Genomic DNA, 27,693 nt, shown 5'->3' on the forward strand with positions numbered 1-27,693 from the left:
CCTATCATTGTTTTTTAAATGGAAATGTTATTTTGGGCCTCACTGGTGGCTAGGGATAGTCTCAGTGCTATCACTGCTCCAGCCTGAGTTTGATCCCAGGCAGGGAGTGACCCACATGGTGCAGCAGACCTCTCCTACCCACCGGCTGCTCCCCTCAGCAGTGTATTTCAGTACATCTGCTTGTTCTGCTCCCCACTCTGTGATGAATCCACTCATCTCCTGCATCTCTGACCTATACCCCCGCTCTTCTACAAAATAAATGTTAAAAAAAAAAAAAAAGAAAAACAGCAAAAAAATAAATAAACCCCAGCAAGCTGGAAAAGAATTTTGGAAGGAGAAAGAGAAAACAAACAGTTGACAAGGAGCTGGTTAGAGAGCACACATTCATTTCTTAGTTGTTGAAACAGGTGAGAAATTTTGGTCAACAATATGAAACATTAAAAACTAGGAGACTATGGAGGGGCCCCCCCACCCCACCCCACCCCAGCACAATGGGTTAAACACAGCACTATGAAGCTATCCCCAGCCAATGCAGCACGAGTTCAATTCCCCAGCCAGGTGGGTGGTGGACTTCTGCCCTACCCACTGCTCCCCTCAGCAGTGTATTTTTTTCCCTCTAATTTTTAATAACCAAGTTACCATGGGAGAGCGCAAATGCAGTCCCCCCTTACCACAAATTACGCAGTCATGTTTCCCATATTTGGGGAGATCTCAGGGGTCAGCACATCCGGAGTGCAATGGGTAAGCCTTGCCCTGGGAAACCACCTCATGATCGTGGTATCTCCCTTGCCAGGTAAGTGCCAGCAGTGTATTTCAGTCAGTCTGCCTATTCTGCTCCCAGCCTCTCTGGTGAATCGTCTCACCCTCTGCACCTCTGGCCTGTGCTCCAGTTCTTGTATGCTTAAATAAATAAATCTTTATATAAAGAAACAAAACAAAACTATGAGGCTATGTAACCCAGTCACTTTTTAGCTACACACAAATAAGCTGCTGGATCATATTTCTCTTGATACTGTTTTCATTTTTATCAAACATGATTTAAGTCTTTGGATGTATAAAGCGACATATCATTGAACTTTATTACAATGGAGCTCAAGGTGAGGCCTTTTCCAATGAGGTGAACTAAAGCTTCCTCCAAAACAAACTACTGATGAACTTATTACTGTCTCCCGATTTTGTCTTTATGTGACTATCGAATATGCAATAATGCAAATGAGGGCTTCTGCCTGTCAGAAGGGAATTAAAGTTCCATTTTAAAATGGTATAAGGCAAGCAATCATTTAGAATCAAAAAGAAGCAGCCAGAAAAATTCCTTTGCACTCAAGAGCAGACATCAGGGAAGGGGTCAAATGATAAAAACCAATGCTTGAATTCACATCAGATAATTTTTGAAGTGATGCTGAAGCCAACATAAGGGACTCACTGAAAAGCGATCTCTATTTTTAGTTTTTTTTTTCAGAAAGCAATATCCACCAGGCAACACTGTCATTCTAATATTAATTGGATACATCACTGTTTCAATATGTCAGTCAGCTGGTTAGGGAATGAGGTGGGCACTAATAATCTTAGCAAAGAATGGCAGCCTGATGCCTGACTGCAGGTGTGCCAGAGGGCAGGCGTGTTTGAGGAGCCTCTGAAAAGGTACAGGGCCTTCATCTGCAGCAAGAGTGGCTGAGATGCAGCAAGGTGCAGAGGAGAACCACGACTGTCTTCTCCGAGGTTCTGTGCTCCCGAAAGAAAGTAGCACAAGCTTAGGTTTTACACGGGAGACACTGGCACTTGGAACCACCTCCCTTCATTTTTTAAAACGAAAGCTGCCGTGCTTACAGCCTTCTCCCCATTTTTTTATCTTTCACCTTGGGAGAAAAAGACTGGCGTGCTAGAAACAAAAGGCACTTTGCACAGAGCAGAGGAGACGAAGAGGAGCCATGTTTACCTTGGCGGGGTGCGCCCTGAGTCTGCGGTCGATCGTCACGTCTCCTCTCTGAATCGGGGAGGACACTTCTGACCGGTACGTCCGCTGAGGCGAGTATCCCTGGTAAGCGGCGATGGAACCGTGGGAGGGGGAGGTGGGAATGGAGTGCATGGTCTGGTCGGAAATGCTGACCATGGTTTTGGGGCTGGTCAAGGTCCCGTGTCGAGGGAGGGTGCTCTGCTTATTATAAAACTGTCGCTGCTGCCACTCGTAGAGTTGCCACATGGTGTCTCCACGCATAGACCGCCGCTTGTCCTCGGCGCCTGGCGCCCCTGCTCTGTCCTGCGTGGACGGGGTCACGCTGCAGATGCTCTCGGGCCGGGTCTTGCTGTTTCTCGGGAGAGTCCTGTAACCTTCGGGGTAGCGGGCCACGGGCTGAGCTCGGTGGCTGGGCATGTTCCTTGGTAACGTTTGGTAAGAAATGACTCTAAAAGGGGAAGAATAAGTGATTGTAAAACTGAAGCAGAGAGTTATTTTCCTGATTCTAAGTGAGAGTACATTCTCGTTCTTCTGTTGAGTTAAAACATATGTACCAGAGCTCTTATTCTATGAGATCAAGTATTACATGAGGTGTAAATTCATGAGTAGAGTTTCATCCCTTTCTGAAATTCAACTGGATGGTACAAACCATAAAAAAGAAAAAGAAATTCAACATCAGAATCCATTTGGCAAAAGGCATCTATGTGGCTTACATAAAATACCAAATCCATACAACATATAGGTTGGTTTAAAGTATTAAGAATATTGGGGGACTACTGATGGAGCAAGGGTTGAAGTCTCAGCTCTATCAAGCTATCCACTGTGACAAGAGTTCGATCCCTGCCCAGGGAGCTGACCCACATATGGCACAGCAGACATCTCCTGTCTCGCCCGCTGCTCCCCTCAGCAGTGTATTTCAGGTCTGCCTGTTTCGCTCCCCACTCTGAGGGGAAGGTTCTGCCTCTGGTGAACCTGCTCATCCCCTGCCTATACCCTACTTCTTACATGTATAAATAAATAAAATAAACCTTTAAAAAAAGTATCAAGGATACTGTATTTCTTTTAGCAGTTAAGATTGTTTAAGATGGAATTTCAATTCTATCGCTATAGCTTGTTTATGTTTTATGTAAGTGAACTCCTACAATATCATTCCATACATATCATGAGGTTAGCGGGGACAGGTCACTAGTGTGAGCTGGAGTCAGCTACCGAGTGTGCCACAGAGCAGGCATAAGTGACAGTTCTGTTCTCTCGTTTCCTTCAGACGCATGCAGGACTGTGGGAAGAGGTACATCAGTACCTTTGGGGCTAGGTTAGCTCCATTATGTGAAAGGATTTTAAAACATCAAACAAAAATGCTAAGCGAAGTCAGCATTTTGCTTCCCCATTATCTTCAGCTATAGGTATAGTTATGATTCAGAGTCTAAGTGAAAATATAGTTAACACTTTTAGTAATAATAATAACCACAATGAAATGTCGATTCAAAAGAGCAATAAATCATAAACATTCATTTATATTATGGAGACCATCAGTGGCACAAGTTTGTTTACGGATATGATATTTTTGTATCCTTATTATCCAAAATGTCAGCATTTTGTATCCCAAATCAAGTGTAGTTTAGAGGACCAAGTGTGGGAGAATTGGGACCCCATTAACGAGGTCTCCCAACTTCTTTCAATCCTCAGTCAATATCTCTCTTCTCCTTACCTTATTTTCACCATAGAGCCTATTTTTCAATTATGCATGCCTAATTACACAACATTTTGTCACTTCCTACTGGGTGCTAAAATGTCAAAGATGTTGCTACATGGACCAGAGACGGTTTCTACTTGATGTGAAGTTACTGACCTGGTACTCTTTTAATATCTTTTCTCTGCTTGAGCTCCCTTCCTACGCCCACCTTCTCTCCTAACACAGAAACCAGAAGCTGGAAAGAGCCCACATTCTGTAACCCCTCAGCCCTCTCCTGTGGAAGAAGGTGAGCTAATTCCACTCAGGCATCTCTGCACTGGCACTGGGGCAACTCACCCCAGCATCCCTGGCTTACATGCTCATTCCTAACTTCAGAACTATCACAGGGGTGTTAACATGCAAACCATTCAGGATCAGACACTCACTAGAGATATGTATCAAATAAAATATAAATAGCAGTAACTTCAGATCCCATCTGAAAATAACTGGGGAAAGGGGGACCATTAATAGTCATATAGGGAAGGGACATACATTCTCAATCTAAAATACACATGTAGGGCTTCCCTGGTGCCGCAAAGGGTTAAGTGGAAGCACTATGATGCTAGAAGCCATAGCGGCACCAGTTCGATTTCCAGGTATGGAGCTGATCCACGTGGTGCAGCAGACCTCTCCTGTCTCGTCTGCTGCTCCCCTTAGCAGTGTCTTTTGGTTAATCTGCCTGTTCTGCTCCCCACTCTGTCTCCCATGAATCTTCCCCCTCCCACACCTCTGAGCTCAACCCCACTGCAGAGGTGTTTACAGAAGGTGAAGCATCACATGGTCATTAACAGTCAGCTCCCTTTCTACTCAGCTTGACCTATCACTGATCGGGAAGTTTAACAGGTTCTGCCATCTCTGGAACCACTTTTGAGGAAATTTAACCAGAAGTTAGGTTACTACCGGCAAGTTTATTTTTTTAAAGATTTACTTACTTATGCATTCAAAAACTGGGGTATAGGCTAGAGATGCGAGGTTGGTGAGAAGATTCACCAGAAACAGAGTGGGAAGAACAGGCAGATCTACTGAAATACACTGCTGAAGGGTGCAGCGGGCAAGGTCAGTGTAGCTGACCTACATTGTGTGGGTCAGCTCCCTGGCTGGGGATTGAACTCAGGCTGTAGAGGCTGCGGATAGCTTCATAGTGCTCAGATTTAACCCCATGAGCCCCCAGGGTGGCTCAAGTTTATTTTTATCCAACCTGCTTTCTGGCATTTTGAGACTAGTTTTTCAGAAAGTACAATTTCCTTCAGTGATTTTCTTTCCTAAAAGGAGGAACTCAAATGAAGCAAAATGTGTTTTACGTTCAAGTGAAAGCTTAAGAAATAAACAGTGCATGTTCCTTCCCAGGCTGAGGCTCCATTTACCAGCAGCGGCCTGCCACACCATGCAAATCCTGAGAACTCTGCCACACCCCAGAAGTTTCCAATTAAACAAATCCTCTTCGCAGAAAGTAGTCTTCTTGTAATCAAAGCACTAGTGGAGTCACTATTTTCTGGGTTTCTACTACCGTGCAGTAAGAGCAACAATGACTGTTCAGTTAACGTCGATGAACACCTGTGTATTAGGACATCGTGAGTCTCTATTTGGGTGTGCCTCACACCAACGACGTCACCTAATTTCATCCTTACCTTTAAGTACTTTCATAGAATGATGACGTGGACGCTTACCTGTGTCCAGATCTCTCTTTGGAAATGCAAACTACAAACACCTCAAAGTTAAGCCCCTAGCCCTCTTGTCTTCCCAAATCTTATGTATACAGTGAAAGGTACCAGACACTCCTTGAAAATCAGGCGAAAAAGTGGGGCATCCTTCTAATCTCCCCCAATAAACCCAACTAATTCCGAGGACGAGTGGCAATCAAGCACTTCTGGCCAACTTACCAACTAGTCTGGCTAACTGTATCTTGAATGCACCCCCCTTTCTCCATTCCCATTTCTCCAATAACTTTTGAAATTTGCCACTTTATTTTCTGGATTCATGGCCAGAGTGGTCTTCATAAAACGCTGGTCTACACACGACCAGCTTCTCATCCCTCATGACGGCAGCCACCCCTGATGGATGTCCGCAGATTCTTTTCCTGTTCTCTACACTCGTCTCTCAGATTGCAGGTCACTTCCTCCACTAAGGCTGCCTGAACTCTTGGAGGGCTTTGCTGCTCCCTGCAACGGGACAGCCAGCATTGGCTGCTCTTTTACTGGATCTGTTACCCCAACACTGCTTTTACTTATTTAGCTCCCTCCTCTACTAGAGAAGAACGAGGCTCCATGAGAAGTATGGACTTTTTCTTTTCATAATTTTACCTTCTGGCTCTGCAATTAACATATAGTAGTTACACAATAAATATATGACAGGACGAGCAGTGCAGGAACAATTTAATGTGAGGATGGGTCATTATCATGAGTCATGTGTACTGCTTATGAGCTTAAGAGAGACGAGCAATGAGGTTGAGAACTAGAGAGCATAAGCCTTCGACCAGCATGTCCACAGAGGACCTGCCTCTGCCTCTTGGCGTGGCTCCAAGTACCTACAGGGCAGGGAGTGTGAGGACAGGTCTGCACAAAGGTAGAGGGTGGGAAAAAGATAGGGAAGAAAGGGGTGGAGACAGGCGTCCCAGACAAGCATGGTCTCTACCCACAAGCTCAGCTTCTTCCCCTTTGGCTAGAGCAGGGCGTCGGAAGACTCCTTGTCATGTAAAGTTTGATGAGCGTCATGTGGGCATCTCCAATCCAGAACCAACCCCACCAACACGGCGTGGAGACGCCTGGCTCCTGAGGTATTGCGACAGGACACTTACCCCCTGTTTTCTTCCTCAAGTCCCCTGCCCTTCTGGATTTTAATCCACTGTTCCAGCTGTTGCATGGAGTTCGTTCTCTGTATGACCCTGTCAGCTTCTGCATGGACAGGGCCTGCACTGTGGTGACTGCTGCCTCGAAGATCTGCCAGGCTGACGTTGACGGTCCTGTTCTCTGCACTGTTCATGTGGACAGGCCTGTAGTGTCCAACTGGCAACGGGCATGTGGAGCCACCATCATATTCAGATGGCAGAGAGTTCAACTTCACGCTATTAATTTTTGTTAAAGGTCTATCCTGACCATCCTTCTGAAACCCATATTTTTCAGCTTCCAGTGCCTTCTTTTCTTCATGTTTGCTCATTTCCTTGTTTTTCTGGTTGTTCTGGACCTCTGGTCTAATTAGTACTCTATGGTTGGGGATGTTATTGATTTCTTTACTTGGTGCATTTTCAGAGGTAACCTTGTCCACTCTGAAATTAGAGGAGGAGATCACAGTATAACAGATGAATTCATACACATGTGCTTTCCTGGATTCAATCTAGAAAAATGAAAAATTACCTTTGACTCTACCAAGGACCCAAAAGGGTCATAGAGAACCAGTCTGCACGGATCCAGGGTGGTGTGAAAATTCAAGTACAACATCAAAATGTAGGAATAGAAATGGGGTGGCAGGGGTGCGGGGGGGGGGGAAGAAAACAAAATATATAGGGCATATGAAGTACTGGAGGATTTAAAGTGACATGTGCCTCACCATTAGAAATCTGGAAATAAGTTATGATTATTCTCTGACAGTGAAACCACACGATCTCACGACAGTATCAACAACAGTCACTGGAGATAAGCGGCATGGCTGGCAGCAAAGAGGCTGAGCTCATCACAAGACAAACTTGAGTCTGGCTCATGAGCATGACTGCACCGGAAAGGGGGCCTTCAGTGACCCAAGCTGACGCTTGAGCCTGGGCTACAATCTCTCAGGGGCAGCCTGCAGAGTGGCTTCTATCTCCAGGTGCCCCGCCCTCCTGCACTAAGTGGGGTGACTGTCTGCTGCACAAGCTCACTGGTTTGAGCCAGGGCCAGACCAGCAGGTCACTGATGGCCTCCGAAGTGACTGCCAGTATCATTCCATCTCACCAAGTCATTCCAGAGCAGAGTCCACCCTACTGATTCACAGAGTGTGCCCAGACACCCGGCAGTCACACTGCTCACCTCCCTGGCTTCAGTATCGAGGACTTCTGATGAGAACCAGCTTTTCTGAGACAAATCACTTCTAAGCTCTGACAAGATGAAGCTGAGAATCCAAACCTGCATGAAACTACCGAGATCATGTGTCCCTGGGAGCCTTGTGGTATTTGCCAACCTTCCACACTGCACTACATGAGTCTGCAAGGGGACCCTAGGTGAGACCCTGATGCCAACTCAGTGAGGTGTCGGAAGTATGTGTGCCACACAGGACAGCTACATCCAGAGAGCTGGGAGTATGATCAGTGAACCAAAAAATGAAAAGAAGTGAGACTATTTTTCTTGAAGTAAAGTTATGGACTATTCCTGCTTTTAAGTGATAGGCAATATTAATATTAGACGCTGGGGCAAGCTTACAAAGATGGGCTATGAACGGTCTTTCCCTGGAGGAAGTCAGTGAAGATTTACATTAAACACCCTTTCATCTTGTTAAGTTCAGGGTAATGGTAGTTATGGCACTGACTATCAAATACACAAAAAGACATTTTAAACTTAGTTACTTCTAGTTTATCTGAAGCTATTACTTTAAAGAGTTGTATTGACTTTTTTTTCTCTATGCTTTCCAAAGAGCTGTCATTTGAGAAATATAATAAAAAGACACACGAGCTGATTCTTCTTTAGCTGGAACAAAGCTGATTCAGAAATGTATGCCAGGATAATATAAATAATATGAAACTTGCGATCTAAGTAGAAAAAATGACATAGAAGTTACTGCAGAGGACATAAGAATAATACAAAATGAAAAGAATGGGCTTGGAGATGAAAATTACTCAGCAGTTGTAAACTGTGCTTGTATTTTTTAATGTCATCAGTGTTTCACACACTGAAGGACTACGATATTGCAATGCACAGGTTAAATACTGAATAAATTTAGAAGAAATGAGCCATTTAGGTAAAAACTGATGTTTTATCTCTCAGGTGACATGCCCTGACAAATATTTCTAAGTACTCTGGCCACACAGAAAATAGCCTATTGCCTTGAAACTAAGTAAATAAAAGCTCCCTACAGTCACCTATTATAATAACTAGGTACATTTTATCGAAATGATTCAAGACAATAGGACAGGAGAAAGTACCAAGAGCTAGAAGACGCAATTTCTACCAGACAATGGTGACCTCCACCAAGATAAGTGGAATTCAATAATTCCTGGGGAAACTGAGCAAATTACACCCATACAACTGGCTAAAAACTGTTATGGACACAAAAATCATCTAACTATAGGCTGCCAAAAGGACTGTCATTTTTATCACTTTTCTAATGTGAAAATTCTGAGACAAGAAAATGGAAGTTGAAATTCTAAAATAAGTGTAACATACAACATTTTGGTGCTCTTCCTTAAAATTAGGGGCCTTGAGTTCAAGCCTGGGCCCCTTCCTTTCCTCTTCAGAGTGTCCCCTACCTCTTTGGTTAAGTTGATTTGGACTGAAAAGAAGGGAAAATGCCCAAACCCATCAGCTAGCATCTTCCTGTATAAGACACACACTCAGTTGCAAATGACTGAAAAAAAAAAAATGTAGTTGTACGATAGCTCTTTCTTCAAATTATAGGAAAATAATCTTTTTCAAAGAGTATCTTTCAGCTGCTATTTATGTAGTTTTAGAAACAGATTTCCTCTCACTAGTTCTTAATATAGTTAATATTAAAATGATTCATATGTTCAAGCAGAAGGAAAATAACAGATTGATTGTAACAGTACATATTTAATATATTATATTACCAACAAATCTGAGTATTGGTGTTTCCAAAGAAAAGAGGTAGGATTCACTAAGAGGATTCACTAAGAGAAAAGAGGTAGGATTCACCAGAAAGAAGATATATTTAGAAATCTAAATGCTTGATGAACTATTTTCTGGAAATTTTTATTACAAACCAATCAGAGTGAACCCAGAAATGCTGAAGAAATGAAATTCACCAACAATTTTTATGGCCACTTATTAAACTTCAAAAAAAATTACAACATAATATAAAAACACAATAAATTACTTCATAAGAATAAACTTGTTTCTAAAATTTAGTTAGGGCCTTAAGAAATACTGCCTTGTGTAGCTTTAAGAAAACAATCAAAAAAAATGTACTTACCGGAAATTAAAGGTAATTCTGTAAGAAGAAAGAACATTCAGTTTGAAAGTTAGGATTCTGGATTCACCTCAGTACACTCATAGGTGAAAATAAGTGAAGAGGAAAGGTGGGATAAAGATGTAGGTGGGTCTCAATCTAACCAGAGGTGCATTAATTTATTATAGAACATGAATTAATTTGTACTTTCTGAGGAAAAATGATTTCATTTAATGACTACTAATATGACATGTACTATGATAATGACATCCCTGCAAGGCATGGAATAAAATGTAGGTGGAAATCACCACTGTTTCCCCTACAAGCCTGTACCTTTTCACAGGTTCTGTCTGTACAAGGGCAGCATCTAACATGGCTTTCATCCACAACTCCATTTCCTTTCCTGTATCGGTGCAGAAATAATAGGTCCGCATGTTTGGGTGGGCTGCCTGATTGAAAAGGACACGATCACTTTTAATAGAAATACGGGATCTGTAGGAGGAAAAGAAAGAAAATTAAATGGTTCCCTACATAAGTCACCACTATCAACTTTCAAAAAACCCGACTTGCTTATAGATAGACATGGCAATGAATGACTTAAGAAAAAGGTAACGCAATCTTAAAAAATAGAGGAATCTTAACTTTTTTTTACCTTCATTCACCATTTTTCTTTCAAAACTAAAACCAAAAAGTATATGGGAAGGAAAGGAGGTTAAGAAGTACAGTGGGTGGTGCCTGTTCCATGAACAACAACCCACCTCAACTTCAACCTGCTCCATTCAACCAGCAACAAACTGAAAAGTACACATGGTAGCATGTGCTAATAATTCCTTCAGTCCTCAAAAGGTGCTGCTGTTGCAGTATTTTGTCTAATCTGTATAGACAGCTACACATAAACATAAAAGGTTTACAAATGATTCACAATGGCATTTCTCATGAACTTTTCTTCTGAGTTTACAGAGTTAAAATCTTGGATTCATGATGGAGGGCCTAGGGGGACAACTGTTAAGTAGACAACTGTTTATGCTTTATGGTGAAACAAAATTAAAACAAGTCAAGAAGCTGGTGAGAGTTCGCTAACCAAGAAATGGGCACTGAAGGCTCAGCGTGGACCCCCAGAGACCTCACAGCAGTGGCAGCTATGTCAGGAAGAGGGGATGTGGCAGGGGGTCCCGTGGGGGAAACAATCTCAAACTCCATTTTAAAATGCCTGTGATTTCCTACAAGATACTCAAAGACAAGGCAAAATAAACAAAGGCTATTTCAGTACAGAATGAGGTAAAAGGAAGATACTAAGTATATAAGTTAGTCTGCTAAATATAAAAAGATGAATCAATCTGGAGCCTCACACTTTACTCTGAGATCGCAGCTATCTGCCTGATTGACAATGTCAAATTAGCTTCTCCAAGTTTTCTTTTTCTCCAGAAGAATCAGGATATAACACTAAAATCAAAATAACTAGATAAGCAACAAACCTCTCTGGATCATGGGAGAGATAAAAAACCAGCTATGTCTGTCTGAGTGGGTTTTGGATAAAGGAATTAACAGCCACGGCTCACATTTGCAACAAACAAAAGGACACTGGGTTGAGAGATTTATTTGGAGCCCTAACTTTGACCTAAACAAATCATACCTATGTCTGTCATCTGCCAGAGGAAATACTACATCATGGCCAAGTTCATAAACAGATTCAAGTAGCAGCACTGTGTTCAACTGTTGTCTATGAACTTTCTACTTACCATTTGGATAAGCAGTAGCACCAACATCAGACTCAATAATAAAAGTGGCTCACAAATTCAGAGGAAACACCACCACAGAAAAGAGAATTTGAAACAGAAATTACTGTTCTTGTTACATACAAAAGTTAAATAAATACTAAAGAAATGCACTTAGCATAGTCACTTTTATTGCTATTTTAAGTCTAGTATTATTAATGAGTCTGAAAAACCTAGAAAACGGTCTACAAACTACAGATTCCGTATTTGCCAAATTGATGAGCAAACAAAAAATTTAAACCCCCTGCCTAAAATAAGCAGTAAGACCACACTGTTCTACATATAGACTTTATAAAGTTATTATTTTTTCAGTATTAAACTTTGCTATGACATCTCAAAATGTGTTTCCCTGGATGACACTGTTAAAGAGTATTGAGTATGACTCACGTGGGGGCTGTTACCCATCATTCCCCCACTAATATATCTTTCCTGCCTTCTTCCTTCACAGTCAATAGTCTAACACATTAATTAGCAAAAGTTATAAATCAGTCACACAACTAAGAACAGTCCTGTTGTTAAGTAATGGCATTATCACCCTTACTTCCCTCTTTTCTCTAAACATGTTATCTTTACTTAAAGTGTTTATAGAACTTCACTTAAGACTGACTTACAGCATAGAAGACCTCTGAAACTTATCTCATTATAAGCAAAGCAAACAGTGAAGCTTGGGTTTTGAAAACAAAAAACAATGAAATGGGGCCTTCCTGGTGGTGCAGGGGTTAAAGTCTGAGCACTCTGAAGCCTTGGGCCCACATGGCCCAGCAGACCACTCCTGTCTCACCTGCTGCTCCTCTCAGCAGTGTATTTCAGTAGTTCCACCTGTTCTGCTTCCCTTTCTGTTTCTGGTGAATCCTCTCACACACTCCCACCTGTACCACTGGCTTGTACCCCAGTTCTTGTATACAAGTAAGTAAAATATTTTTTTGAAACCCACACAATCAAATGAACATAACAATGGTGTTCCTGTGTGGGTGTCCCACAAATTAGCACATCATAGAGAAGATAGTGTCAGTCAGGGAAGGGAGCCTTGGGTCTGTCTGGATTTAGAGGCTCAGGTCTGTCTGGATTTAGTAAGATTTAACATTTCAACTTTAATACTGTCACAATAGTACCTGATGTGAATGATGTACTTCAAACTAAGAACATTTCTGCAAGAGTCTATAAAATTGTAAGTATATACAAACTATGTTAAAAAAAAAAAAAGTGGCCCTCCCTGGTGGTGCAGCAGGTTAAAGCGCAGCGGGTTAAAGCGCAGCACTGAGAAACTAAAGCCACTTCTGCATGAGTTTGATTCCCGCCTGCCCCAGAGGTGACCACATGGCGTGGCAGACCTCTCCTGACCCGCCCGCTGCTCCCCTCAGCAGTGTACTTCATCAACCTGCCTGTTCTGCTCCCCACTCTGTCTATGGTGAAACCTCTCGCTGTCCCTGAGCCTCTGGACTGTACCCCAGTTCTGTATGCACAAATAAATAAATCTTAAAAAAAAAAAAAGTGGTTGACTCTTATAAAACTCTCCCAAATTTATTATGAAGAAATCCATACAGAAGCCTTTAAAAATATCACAGTGATAATCAAGACATTCACAGCTATATTCATCATTATTAGCATTCTGACACATTTGATTTATCTAGAGATACCTGAAAGTATAGACATAAAGACACCTGGACTTCTAAATATCTGCACACCTGCTTCCTACTTGAAGGAGCTTCCTCCTAGGAGACCACTGCATTAATGTATTTCATTTTTAAAAAGATTTATTTACTTATGCATACAGAAGTGGGGTACAGGTCAGAGGTGTGGGGTGTGAAAGGATTCACCAGAGATAGAGTGGGGAGCAGAACAGACAGATCCAGTGAAATACACTGCTGAGGGGAGCATTGGGCAGGTCAGGAGAGGTCTACTGCACCATGTGGGGGTCAGCTCCCTGCTGGGAACTGAACTCGTGCTGCAGTGGCTGCTACAGCTTCATAGCGCTGTGCTTTAACCTACTGCACCACCAAGGAGGGCCCCGTTAATGTGTTTTAAAAAGAAAATAGACTGTAACAGAAACTTCTTTCGCAATCATCTGTGGGTCAGTTTACATTTATAATTGACTATGTCAATATCTGAATAAAAATATATGATCTCCTTACCTTAAAAGCGTATTTGCGGTTAATGTGATCCTCAGAGGTAAGCATGGCTATCTGAAAACTGGGTAATAGTATGCTTCCCAGGATACCTTCTTCCTTCTCATCTGTGAGATAGTTTAGTATCTGATTAGAATATTAAATGTCCCCATGAAGCAAAATAAATTTTCTCAAAACTTATTTAAGGTTCTTATTATAAATGAACTGAACTCACTTATTATTTAGGCACTTCTTTATAAGATCTTAGGGGAAAACATTAAATAGTGGAAATGTATACACTTATTTATTTTTAACAAGCTTCCTCATCCTAAGCAAATCAGAAATTGCTCACACAGTTGAGGAAAAGTGTCAATTAGATCCCAAAACAGCCTGTATTTGTTTGGCATAGAGCCTGCAGTCTACAAAGCCCTTTGCCACTGGCAATACATTAACATATGAGTAACAACAGAGAAGCTAAAATATGAAACCAACCTACATTTATGGTAAGATTTAAATGTTTGCTTACACCTTTTCAACTGGGCTCTGAGTTTCCTTGATGAGATTTTCCTCAGCTTTCCCACATTAAGATGCCCTCTGCCCCATACGTCCCACTGTCCATTCCTGACACATTATAAATATTTTAGTGATTTACGTATGTGTCCATCACCTCACTCTTCCCAATAGAATGTAAACTCCACGAAGACATTTAGAACAACGGTAGCAGAGGCTCAGAAAATCTTGGAGTACACATACATCTTTTAAATGACACTTTAAAAATGATATGCTTATAAAAACAAATAGTCTTAAAGGTCTGCTTCAACCAGTCATTCTAATATATAGTAAAATTATAGGAGATAAATCACAGGCCTACAAGGCAGGCACATACAATACACACAGGCAAATGACAGCACATTGATCTTGGCACCGGACACACTCCCATTACTGACTTGCTGCCTGGAGGCAGAGATGTTTATGGAATCTGAAACACAGCGCTCATTGTAAGAGACCCAGAAGACAAGTTACAGAGCTGTGCGCTAGGCTGGTGAACTCACCAATGAAAAGAACCATACATGAGAAGTAATTCTTGGTATGCTTGCCATATGTTTTTTTTTAATTATCATAAACTTAATGAGGGATTTTATTTATTTCCCCTCTTTTCTAGACTACATGGTGAAAATTCTAAGAGAAAAAAAGTTGCGTTAAATAGACGTTGCTTCTTACTGTTTTTCTTACAATGGAGTAATATTTTGCTTATACTCTACTGTGCTCCTTCTGTACAGCTTATTAATGTAAGAAAGAATGAACAAAATGCAAATTTAGTCTACAACATAAAAAGGGTAGAAAGCATTTTTCAATCACAGAAGACAGAGACTTTAGGTAATTTAAAAAGACATCATGTTTTAATTTCAAATCCAATGTTATGTTTATGGACTCAGAAACAGCTCATGAGGTCATCTCTACTAAAATCATTTTTATCAAATAATTTGTAATTCTACATTGCATAATTGGAAAAATTAACTTTTCAGTGACTTCAGCATGCAGGGAGGTGGTCAAGGACACAGTGATTCTCCTGGGCTGTTCGCAGCTGATACTGAATTTTGGGCAGGTCACCAATGCTCAGTATCTTGGTTTCATCCTCAATGGGGAACACAGAACTTACCTCCAAGTTGTTGTGAGGGTTAAATGAGTTCACCATCCTAAGGATCCCCACCCACAGTCATTATGTAAGGCTACATTAGGTGCTCGCATAAAATCTTCAGCTTCTGTTGAATGACCATCCTGAGAGTTCTCTCCCCCCCCATTATAAAGTCCTATTTAGTTTTTTAAATAATTTATTTATTTACATATGTTTTACAACTTTGTTCATTTTTGTACAGTTTGATTTCTCCTCAAGTGTAAGCCACAGAATTCCCACCACCCATTCACCTGTGCACCACACCATAGTCCCTTGTCCCCTTCCCTCCTTGTTTTTATCCCTCTTTCTTTCCCTCCCCTGCAGAATGTCTCTGATTTATAGTTGCCTGTTTTTAAAAATTTATTGTTATCATTTTCCCCCTTATTTGGTTCCCCTATAAATGAAACGATCTGATAGCTTTCTGTTTCCTTCTGACTTATTTCACTGAACATAATCCCTGATCATAATCTCTCCATCCATTTTGCAGCGAATGGCATGAGTTTATCTTTCTGAATGCTGAATAGTACGCGCGCGCACACACACACACACACACACACAAAACACATCTTGACCCAGTCACCTGTTTTTGGGCATTTGGGTTGTCTGCATCCAAGGGGCAGGCAAGGCTTTTTTTAGTGGACATTGTTGTCCAGCTTCCCCCACAGCCTTTCATTCCCTCCCTTCCCTCCTCTCCTCCCAAAGAGAGTAGTCCCAAGAAAATCCCCTATAAGCCTCTTGCACATTCACCTCCATCACAGAGTTGGCTTTCTGGGGAACACAACTTGGGACAGGAACCATAAGAATCTTAACATTACACAGAACTCAAGGGACACTTTTGATTTCTCATTTCCATTTCTGCTGTAAAGGTATCTGGGAATAAGACAAGAAATACATAACAACTGTGGTTGGGTAATTAACTCTCAGACTGGAGTATTATTACTCATTGCCATTTCTCAATTGGAAGACATGACTAGATTCTGTTAAATGCTTTCTGGGCTTCTTGTTCAAGTGCTAGGGTAGTTATCCCACAGAGTGCCCTTTAGCCTATCACTATTCTTGAGCTAGAGATTAAATTAATCAGGCAAACAAACGTGTCTCATACCTTCATCTACATTTTAGCCTTTTCTTCTCTGAGGTTTTCAGAAGAACATCTCTACTTGCACCATGACCTATTTTACAGATGGGCCACTCACTCACACTCTGCATGCAGGCACTTGGCCTCTATCATCCCTCCCCCCTACCCTTTCCTTACACAGGCCTGGTCACCATTCATTCAGCACAACAGAACACTGACCAGCCTTCCCCTTCAACTTACTGGTGAGCTCCACCTCTGCTTCAACAGATGTCAGAAGTGCTCACTGCTTGATAACCCCTTAGTCTAAGCAGTTATCAGGCATTAGGGTAACTCCGAACAAGTCTCTGCTTCTTTCCTTCTTCGTGATCCACGCTCTGCCAGCAGCTGGCTGGTTTCAATCCAAGCATCTCACTCTTGAGCTCATATTCTGATGGCTTCCCTATGGAATTTTTTGTAGACTCCAAAATTCTACAGAGATCTCCCTTTTCCCCAAGCTTCCACTTCCCTATGTTAGCCCCACAGCTCGGTAAATTGGTCTCATTCTGCAACTGTCACTTTTAAATTTTTCAAACTTTGCTCTCATGCTCCCCCTACCTGGAATGCTCTCCTGGTTCTGGCTCCTCACTGCATCTGGATCTTGTGGTCTTTAACCTTTGCTCCAACAGACCTTCCTGTATCATAACTGTATCATCCTCAAAGCCCACCATGGTCTGGCTTATCTATTTGAGTCTGCACTGCCCCTCTATCTTTCTCTGTGTGAAATGAACATAACCGCCACCTGCTCAACAGGTGGCTGTGAGGGCAGAATACACAGACATTCTATGTAATTGTTTAGCATAAACACTCTACAAGGCAAACTATATACAGGACCAGTTCACTAAAATCTGTGGCTGTTATTTTAACTCTGACATTTATTGTTGGTAAAAGAGGGAAAATGTCTACTTAGATTCTTTTTTTCAACTAATTGAAGAGCAGAACTGAGCTAAATGATGCTTCTCTATTTTCTTCTTTTTCACTTTCCTCCAGTGTGGGGAATTGTATTAAAATGAGTAAGCATATTGGATGTGAAATGCCAATGGTAGTAATAAGGAATCTTATCCTCAGCATGGCTTCGGAACTTTCAAATTAGAATTTCCTATTTTAATGAAAGTAATGAACTGCACCTTTGCATGAGCAGCAACACTGAATTACAAGGTTCTTAAAATGTGTTCTTTCTGCTGCCAATTAACACTAAGATTTTTTTTTATATAAGTAGTAACAAACATTTTCTAGTTCTGACTTAAAGCCTTAAATAGTCTATAAGTACACTGAAAAAGCAGAAGGGAAGTATGAATTATAAGCTTGGGAATAATGCTTGAGTTATACTCCTGAATTTCAGAAGGAGTGGGCAAACCTCGAAGGAAGCAGCTTGGCACTTGGCGAACGATAATACCACAACTGCAGCCTGAACGCCATCTCTGCAACCAAATGAAACTTTATAGATCTGGTTAATTCTGACTCAGCACTATGCCTTAACCACACAGCTCGCAGCAGTGGAAAAAAAGAATAATTTGATCCTAGTAATTTCAAAATCTGAGCATTTTGAAATAGGCATTTTATTGCTTTATATATAGAACATTAGTATAATGCTTTGGCCATAGAACTTTGTCACGCAATTTTTTGTGGCACCACAAAGTAAGTTTAAAAAAAAATTGCTAATCTGTTCTAAAATCCTGTGACATATTGGGGTACACTAGCTAAAAAAGCTATAAATTATTACTTAATCCTGGATCACCTAACTCTGGAGTGATTTCTTTCCAATCTGAATTTCAAGTAGGGAGAGAAAGGGGCCAAATGTATTTATGATTTTCTGTAACGGCTAAGGCTGGTTCCCACGGAGAGCACGATCTGAGTGCCTGTGCCCTTGTCAGGCAGGGACTCTGTCATATCTAACAGGCCCCTGTGGCACTGCAACAGAAGATTCCAGGCTTTCACTTAGAACCACTAATCGTGGACTTAATAACCATGAAATATAAAAATGTGAGTTTACTCAGCAATCAGTTATATCAGTTACAACAACCTGGATGGATCTTGGGGGAATTATGCTGAAGTGAAAGAAGTCAGAGAAAGAGAGACACATTCACTTTTTTGTGGACTATAACGGGCATGGGGTGGGAGGAAGAGTACGGGGTCAGCTGGATGGTGGGAGATGAAGCTGGACCTTCGGGCGTGGGTATGCTGTGCAGTATATACACTTGTTGCGGTGTGAAGCTCACACCTGAAAAAATAAGGGGGAAGTCTAAAAATTGTGGGGTTTTACAAAATTCAAAGGGTGGTTTTATTATTCTGCCATCTGAAATGTTCATCAGAGGGATGTTAAATGAACATTAAAAAAAAATGTAAAGGGGTTCATGTTGATTACTGGTCCATGCCTATGACACATCTTTATTTCCTTCCCAGCGACAAGAATTACCTGCATGCACCCCCTCCACAGCGTTTCCCACGTCTCCTGGAGGTCACTGTTGTTTTTAAAAAGCGTGTGTGTGTGGGGAATCATAATACATTTTTTGTAACTTCTGCTATTTCAAAGTGTATCATAGTGGTCTCCAATACTAGAAGACTATTACTGGGGAAAAGTAGGTGCTCAATGGACCTTCCCTAAAGGGAGTCTGACAAAGGTGACATGTAAAAAGAATGGTAACCAATGATTATTGTCGATGAGACAGCAGATTCAAGGATCCTATTGTTGCGTGCAGATTCATATGCTTTTTATATAAAACACACCCTTTTACAGAAACTGGAGCAAACCTCCCAAAGTATCAAGGTGAAGCTCTATATTGTTATTGATTAATTACTCAGCATCATATGTCCATGAAGAAAAGATTTTCTTGATACTCTTTTTTGATAATAAAATAGAATGAAGAGTTTTTAAAAAATGTTCCAACATCTATCATATAGTAAGTACACTGCAATTATAGATATCTATACTAAGACAGTTTATGGTAAACTCACCTCTGTAATAAAAGAGGCAAAGATCGGAAAGCACGAACCAGCGTTTCTTCCACAGCTTCATACCAGTGCTGTCCTATGTTAAAGCACATATTTTCATTTCAGACAGTTAGAACTCATTTATTGAAACTAAGTTTTAAAAGCAAGATGCAAAAAAATAAAAATGGATCCTAATAAGATATTCCTATTACATTGGTTTCTAAAGAGTAGTAGCATCACGTACAAGGCACGCTGCTGAAGCATTTGGTTGGGTTTCACATTCTAAGTGATTTGAAATTCACTCCAATGAACACACCCGTCTGAGGCTGAGTTAACCAACGGTGTGTGCATCTGGTAAACCAGATTTAATAAATATGTTAATCTTCAACAAGAAGAAAAATATGTGAACTGAAAAGGTTCTAAAGCTAATGTGATTTAAAATGACTTGAAGAAAGGAACCTTAGCATACAGATACATTTCATAAACATTTCTTTCTTCTTGCATCTACAGTTTGGGTTTTGCTCATGCTGCAGAAAGAGTGCCCATTTGGCAGCTCTGCCTAAGTAATTCAGTTCATAAAAACGCCAAGCTCCAACAAAATTACTATTTTAATAAAAATTTCCATCCAACTTGTAATAAAGCAAAACTGTAGGGGAAAATGAAACACATACACCCCCCCCGCACCCCTCCCCCAAGAAAAAGGAAGGAAGAGCCAGTTGGATCTGTGCTAATTAGTATTTCTTAATTTACTTCTCATTAACTTGAAACTAAAGAAATTTTGGGGTGAAAAAATTGTCTTGAAGTAAAAGATGCTCCTTAAAATCGACAGATAACACCAAGGAAAGGACCTCCCCCACCCCAAATAATGGAATGGTATACGGCAGTTTCAATTTCCCAGTGCTGTTCTTTCTTGTATAGGCAATTAAAATGTTTGCATTTTCAAGTGGTTCCAGAGAACAAATAATGTCTTTAAGAACCATACCTATTACACAGTAACCTTCATGGTAGACAGCCCCGCTGGTAACACTTTTGCAAATCTAAATTAGCCAAGGCATCAAAACAGGAGCAAGAATCATATTAAATAGGGAGTTCCACATCCTCTACTAGGTTCAGCTACACTAGGCTATTTGAGCATCATCTGCATCTATTAGCGAGGTCAGCTCAAAAAGTCTTTTAACATGGATAAGTTTAAGTATCGGGCACTAACACACAGCAAGTGATCTTTGAAATAAAAACATTAAACTTGGTATCCACATTACATACCCCATCAATTCACTGAGAAATTGGTAAAACTAATTTACTTGAATGATTAGAAATGCTCTGGACTTTCGGATGCATTCCAAATATATTAGCTTAGCTGCCACCCAGTTTTCAAATGGAACAATTTCTAATGAGTGCTTCATAAAAAATTCATTGCACAAGTCAATGAATAAAATTATTGGGTCATCTGAATCTGGTTGGCAATACTTAACAGAATAAATTAGCACCATCAAGGAAGACATGTTAGACTTGCTCCATGTCACCTGTATACACATGTAGCATCAAAGAAACAGCACAAAGGCAGCTAAAGCCCTCGAAGGCTGAATATATCATCTCAGTTACATGAAACCTGCTGTAAAGGAGAAAGTTAAAAAAGAAAACAGCAGTTTCTAAGAAGTCAAAAAAGATGTAAGGATGTCCAAGAGGGTAACATTACTTGCAACCTTTCTAAGACCAAAAGTAATGACAAAGTTCCAAAAGAGCTTAGTTGTAACAAGATAAACACAACTTATCAGGTTGTCTGGGAGTGAACCATGATTGAGCTAACAGACAAAATGGCAGACACTTTATAGGGTAGTTACAGGGACTTAGAAGCAAAAATCTGGAAAAAATTAGAAAAACCTCAAATTATGATCCGATTTCTACATAAACGAAAGCACTGAAGTATATAATTGTACATTTTGCTAATAATTTTCAGATGCATACAAAGTGAATACTATATGGTTGCCTTTTCCACATTTTTAAAATATTTCTGCCTGGATCACTTTAGCATGTTATTACTAACATTTTCATACAGTATAATTTCATTTTTAGATCTAGAAATCCTGATTTCTCCTCCCCCCTCTCTGTTCTGGGTAATATCCCTTCTCTTAGCTATATTCTGCTGAAATTGTTCTTTTGATTCTGTCCCTTTTCAGCAAAATAAAACAGAATAGAAAAAAAAAAATACCTGTTTATAAAGCCAGCCCCGTCTGACCACAGGTGCATTTGGGTTCCTTTTAATAGAATTTGATCTCTTTCCAAAATTATGAACTTTTTTTGAAGCCCGGGAAGACTAAACAAAGCACAACAGGAAATGTGATATTAACGCATAGATATTCAAATCTGTTTTTCATCCTTGTGATTTTACCCCCTTTTCAGATTTCTCCAAGACACACAGGACCCAATCCTTTCAGAGAAGTGACTGTTTTGTTGTTTCACAGCTAAGAATTCGACATAAGGACTCTTCACCCCCAGGATATGAGAAAGGACCACAAGTTTTACAGCCTCTTTTTAAAAATCTGGCCATACTACTGTGTGCCCACTTGACAACTCTCTCCACTTAAAATTGGGTTGAATGCCTTTTTCTTGTTGATTCACAGCACTTTCATAATATGTGGCAGTGTGTGGCCGTATTGGTTGCTTACATTAAATGAACCTCGAGTGAAACGCAGCAACACATCTTTAAGAATCAGTCAAATGACGGATTTTAATTTTCCCTTATACCTACATTTAGTAGTGTTTCAATGAAAGAAAGTTAATGGTGTCATGTCAGAAGACAAATACTGATATAAAATATAAACATGTATCCCACCATAGAAAGACTGCAAGGGTCTGCTTTACGTCATGTTCTGTTTTCTTTCTGGACAACTCTGAACTTGAATGATAGGAGGCAGGTGGTGTTTACTGTACATTTCAAAGTATACACAGGGACTTACAATCTTTTGAAGTACTGCTGTATTTATCATGAAGATTCATTTTGGCGGGAACGGTAGGTTGCAACCAACGAAGATTAGAAGTATAAAGCTGTATTTGAATTCTCTGTGCAGTAAAGTAATAACACACTATCCCTTATTTTTTCAGCATCAGCTGTAATCTTTGGAAATCTAGCACATGTTAACAGAATAATTTTGTTTTGTAAAGCTTGTAGTAATTAGCCCATAGTAGAATTTTAAGGCCCAGCACCCACATTTTTACATGTTCTCTTCAACATACTGTGCTTTTAACCTGAACTGTACTTTGCAAATCCGGTAAGGGGGAAATGGGTTTTTTTTTCCTTTCTTTTTTAATGAGCATTTTTCATGATATGATTAAGTGAGTATATTTTTCATATGCTGAAGAGCAAAGCTCTACTTTCTACCTGGGAAGCGATTTTATATAATTTGTCCATTTAAAAACCAGGTTGTATCCCTTTTTCGTGTTGACTCATAGCACTTTCCTAATTACAGAGGAAGTACTCCATAACTGTTAAATGAATTGCAGATATTATGTATGCACATTAATTAAATGCGGCTGAATTTCTCATTATTTTTCTATCATTACTTCTGGGTTTACATCATATTTTAGAAGCTCTTCAGCATTCTGAGGGGTTTTATCCTCCTTAAATCTTTCCTTGTTTTGTGTTTAAATCTTTCATAGTTTTGTTTTTAATAATTCAGCACCTGATCTGGAAATTTTCTGCTATAAAAGTATGAGACAAGGATTCAACCTTCTTTCCAGACAATTACCTAATGGGCCTCAATCTACTAATTATTTTTCTACATGTCAGTGAAAGTATATCAATGCAGCATTACAATGCTCAGCAACCCTACTAACATGCTGTGTTGTCCAATAGCTAGAAATGATTTCTATTACCTGAAAATTTACATTTGCTTGTACCATTCCACAAAATTCCAGGCATTTTAAATACAGAGTTGTCTATTATCCCTTCCTTGAAAATAACCATCATTTACCCAAACAACTGTTTTACTGCTATATACTTCAAAGAAACAGAAGCTCATTCTTTTATCATTCCGTGATTCTGTCTCTCTCTATTCAATCAAGAACTGAGTAACTCCAGGGCAAATATTTATTTATTCAGATTTCATAGTAAAGAGTTCAGAGAAAATGTTCTATTAAGATTCTAAATTTAAATCATGAATGTCACGGCTTAAAATACAAGAAGCAATAGCTACACAGTTTTTATAAACAAACCAACCTTGGATTTTGGGGGAAATGACTAACATGTTTGTTACTGATTATAAAGAACAATTATCTGCTCCTATTTCCATGTGGATGTGGTACTGTTCACCTCACTTCAGAGCCATCAAGCAAATGAGCCCAGGGCTTTCCTCCAGTAGAGGGATTTTCCATTTCTTTTTAAATAATACAAATTATACCTTAAGTCAACTATGTCTTTTTTATCTATACCTATGTAATACTAAAGATGTGATTTCTAGGCTATCCTCTTAATTTTCACCTTAAAACTTCAGTTGGTTCACTAAACTGACCATTCTCTCATACAAATGCTCATTTGTTTTAAAACTTACTTAAAATCTAAATGCCACAATAATTGTTAAATGTAAGTCATTAAATTATTCAAATATAATCTTATTACTATATTCTAAGCCACTGCTGCTTTTTGTCAATTACCTTGGATGTAACTGAGTTCATGTAATATTAAAAATAAAATGTTAATTCTATAATTTTAAGCTTTTAACAATAATAAAAAACTTATAAATGAATTTTACTATGACTAGTTGGTAGAAATGGAATGAAGGTAGAGAGAAAAATGTTTTAATAACATAGTTTCTGTGGACATTAGTTTCCGGTCCTCAATGATTTTTGAGGTCTTTGCCTTTTATCTATGAATTGGAAGGGATTCTGAACCTTTTCTAATGGTTGGCTATGTTACTCCAAACTATGGTTTCCAACTTTTCTCCCAATGTTTTTGGCTTGGATTGACTTGAAACTAAAACTGTATTTTTCTGAAATCATACAAGCTGGAAATGGAACTTATTATCAACTTCAGAAAACTCTTACCACAAGGGCTGTGGCAATGCTCTTAAATTCCAGATGACATTCAACGGCAGATGCAAAACCACTGCCTGCCCCCTTCTCCATGTGAAGGAGACTCAACCCCCAATATTTAGAAATCTTGACAGGCTTCCATCAGGATGAACAGACTTTAGGTTTGATTCAATCTTTTGTTTTTCTTTTATATCCTCAGGAATGCTTTAGCTTGCACAACGCAGACTTAACTTTGGGACCCACCACTATAGGACTGTCTCCAGAAACTGAACACATGGTTTAATTTCACATGGGAGAGGTGCTGAAGGCTGGGTGGAGGTGGAGCATTGGGGAAAAACAGTACAAAGGAAAAGGACTTTCCCTTAAGGACATTGTATTGTCCCAGGAAGACCTTATTATTTTTTCAAAGGTGAAAAGAGAATTTAAATATGCATACTTAGTTTTATTATTATTTTTTTTAAGTGAGGTACTCTTATTTAGAATCTTGAAAATTTTTTTCACAATACAGTCTTTCTTCCCTTAGTTGTGGCTCTCCCACCACCAGAACACCCCATAACCCTCCACTATTATCCACTGTTCCTGCCCCCCACCACACTCAGATAATCACTCTGCATTTATTTTTAATCTACTGTGGTAACCTCCCTAAATGACCTCTCCTTTCTCTTCCCCATGTCCCCCCAAAGCCTCTTGTTTTAGCTATTATTCAAGCTGGGGTCTGAAGCCACATGGCAAGTTCCTTGGTCTACAGGAGATATACACGCTAGCATTAAACTTCTTTGTGTTTTCGTTTTAAAAAAAAAAAAAAAGGACAAGAGTAACCACAATAAATACTGATTACCAACTATACCAGTAACCAATAACTAATAGTAAGCAAAATAACTCTATACCAGTAACCAATAACTAATAGTAAGCAAAATAACTTAGTAAGCAAAATAACTTACTCTGCCCACAGGACTCATAGGATGCACTGCATAATCTGAAGTCATATTATAATTTGAAGCTTCATTTATCATACTTAGAGGTCGTTCCTTTTTTTCTTCAGATGTCATGGTTGTAGCAGTCCTAAAAATACATATCAAAAAGCTGGAACTTGCTGTGTGCGCACTGCTTTACAATAAAGCTTCCCTAGAGTTAAAGCTGGTGTCCTACTTTTTCAAAGCAGTTGGATACTAGTCAGAGCTCAAAAAAGCCCTAGAGTCACAGCTTAATATTTACAGTGAACTTATATAAAACTAACACTTCTAAGCATAACGTAAGTTAATGTCATATTTACTTTATTATCATTGCAGATGCTACTTGGTTATCAAACCAGAAAATTAAAATTTTATTCACAAGATAAACTATTCTAGTATTCCAAACAGTAACAATAGTGTCAATAGCTAAATTCTATGTATAGATTTATATATTAAAATATCTTTACAAGTAACTTCACTTGAAGCTTTTAAACATGCCAAGAAATGGTAAATGACCATTATCCCATTTAAGGAGAAGAAAACTGAGCTCAAATTAGATGAATATTTTGATCAAGTGTACAGTTTCTTTGACCTTACTTCCTAGTCTCTTAGTATGGCTCATGACCATGCTCTTGGCTTTTACTGGTTTTCAGTGTGTTACTGGGGTTCCAAGTCAGCAGAACTGATAGGACGCATTAATTAACTTATCTTTCTCTCTCTTTCTCTGAGTCTTTCATTTCCCTTTTCCCTTGTAAATAAACCCATTATTAACCTTTTTGTGTGTATGTGCCTGCAGTTGAATCTTAAGCACATGGTGAAGATCCACAGTCAGGCTCTCTGTAATAGTATCTGTGTTTGAACTAGTGTAGAAACAGCTCCTGAAAGTTTATTGCTCATGAAAAAAGCTGAAGTCATGTATCTAAACCACGCATAGTAAACAGATGGTGTTCTGCTATCTCTATACTTAGATTCTCTGGAATAGAGGTGATTGCAGGAAAACGCCTTTACTTACTGTTCGTTCACTACGAAGATGCAATTGTCCTGGGAGGGCTGTCCCGTGACTGGATGTTTACAGGTCACTTTCCTTTCATTATGGCTGGAAAAGAAGAGCCAGAGAAAGAAAATGTAGGTACTTGTTTTTTTTTTTTTAACTTCTAATGTTCTGGTAGCAAATGTTTTTCTAATTTCTGGTAGCAAAACAGACATTTCTTTATTGTAACATTAAAATTAGAAGATTAAAGTGATGAAATTCAAACCACTAGGTATTGCAACTTCTGCAAAGGCCTTTTGAACTACCTACTGTGTGTCAATGCTACTTACAATTGTACAACCCTCATAAACATGGTGTTCAGGATGGTCTCAATCCTTTCCGCTCACTAGTTCACAGTCAAAGGTAAACTGGTCTGGCTCCATGATTATTGCATTTTACACTTGACAGGTGGGTTCCAAAAAGTAAGCATGAGTATCAACCATTATTCTGTAGTCCAATTTAGGCTAAGTGCAGTTCTAATAGTCAAGTTTACATATGGGGGAGAAACCATAGCTATATGGGCATAGCACATTACAGACTAAACAGTATCCCTGCAAGAGTAACAAATTATTATGCTTCTATTTTTACAAAGGAACCTTCATGTCCACAATGTAACAGGACTTTAGTAATGCTTTGGAAGACATCTCATAGAAGAAAGAAATCTGAAGGGAAAAGTAAAATTTTAACTCAAATGTAATAAAAGAAAAAAATCTATTTTGCTATATTTACTGAAAAAATATATCCTTCAATTAAAGGATGACTATTGTTAGAGAATAAGTGCTTTGTCTAAGAATTACTCCTCTTGCTAGTCTGGATGATGAAAATAAATCTACTGTTTTTTCTGGAAATGAGAGAGAAAAGCCCAAACTATTTAATAAGATAAAAATACTGGGGGTTACAAATAATATGAAATATATATTAAAATATTAAATAATATAAGTCATCATTTGCAAATTAGTATTTTTTTCCCCATTGGGTTGCATAACACTGGTGTGTCTGACCTTAGAAAATTTACTTTCATTATGGAGAAAACATCAGTATTTTGTTTTAAGTACTGTGTTGTTGATCTTAATAGATTATTATTTGCACCCAGTCCTACAAATTTATCAGCTTTGAGGGGGGAATTTCTCTTTACACCAACACATTCCATGGCAGTTAGATTTGTTGGGTTTAGACATTTATTTAGGGTGGAATTTTCATGACCTAAGTATGCAAGTGGTTATCTTGCCTTTTGACTGAAAAAAGATAACAACGGAAAGCTAAAGTCTAGTGTGGGATGTGAATTTGTGAATAGCTAATAAACACATGAACA

General features: G+C 39.4%; 1 protein-coding gene across 12 annotated transcripts in view; it reads right to left on the reverse strand.

Moving 5' to 3' along the window:
- Positions 1–27,693, reverse strand: part of PLEKHA5 (pleckstrin homology domain containing, family A member 5) — a 213,310-nt gene that overhangs the window by 55,339 nt on the left and 130,278 nt on the right. For 7 of the 12 annotated variants that reach the window (XM_012732837.1, XM_012732834.1, XM_012732832.1 and 4 more), the window contains exons 2-9: positions 26,364–26,447; positions 25,340–25,460; positions 21,580–21,684; positions 19,395–19,467; positions 13,681–13,781; positions 10,107–10,222; positions 6,481–6,948; positions 1,937–2,402 (exon numbers count right to left, since the gene is read on the reverse strand). In XM_012732837.1, the coding sequence (XP_012588291.1) occupies positions 1,937–2,402; positions 6,481–6,948; positions 10,107–10,222; positions 13,681–13,781; positions 19,395–19,467; positions 21,580–21,684; positions 25,340–25,447 (1,437 nt within the window). In that variant the 5' untranslated portion in view covers positions 25,448–25,460; positions 26,364–26,447. Of the gene's footprint in view, positions 1–1,936; positions 2,403–6,480; positions 6,949–9,797; positions 9,816–10,106; positions 10,223–13,680; positions 13,782–19,394; positions 19,468–21,579; positions 21,685–25,339; positions 25,461–26,363; positions 26,448–27,693 lie in introns of all 12 variants that reach the window. The other 5 variants (XM_004693235.2, XM_012732827.1, XM_012732826.1 and 2 more) reach the window with 1 other exon arrangement.

This window comes from Condylura cristata, unplaced genomic scaffold (genome assembly GCF_000260355.1).
Source record: "Condylura cristata isolate star-nosed mole 26May11 unplaced genomic scaffold, ConCri1.0 scaffold00036, whole genome shotgun sequence".
NCBI classification, from domain to species: Eukaryota; Metazoa; Chordata; class Mammalia; order Eulipotyphla; family Talpidae; genus Condylura; species Condylura cristata.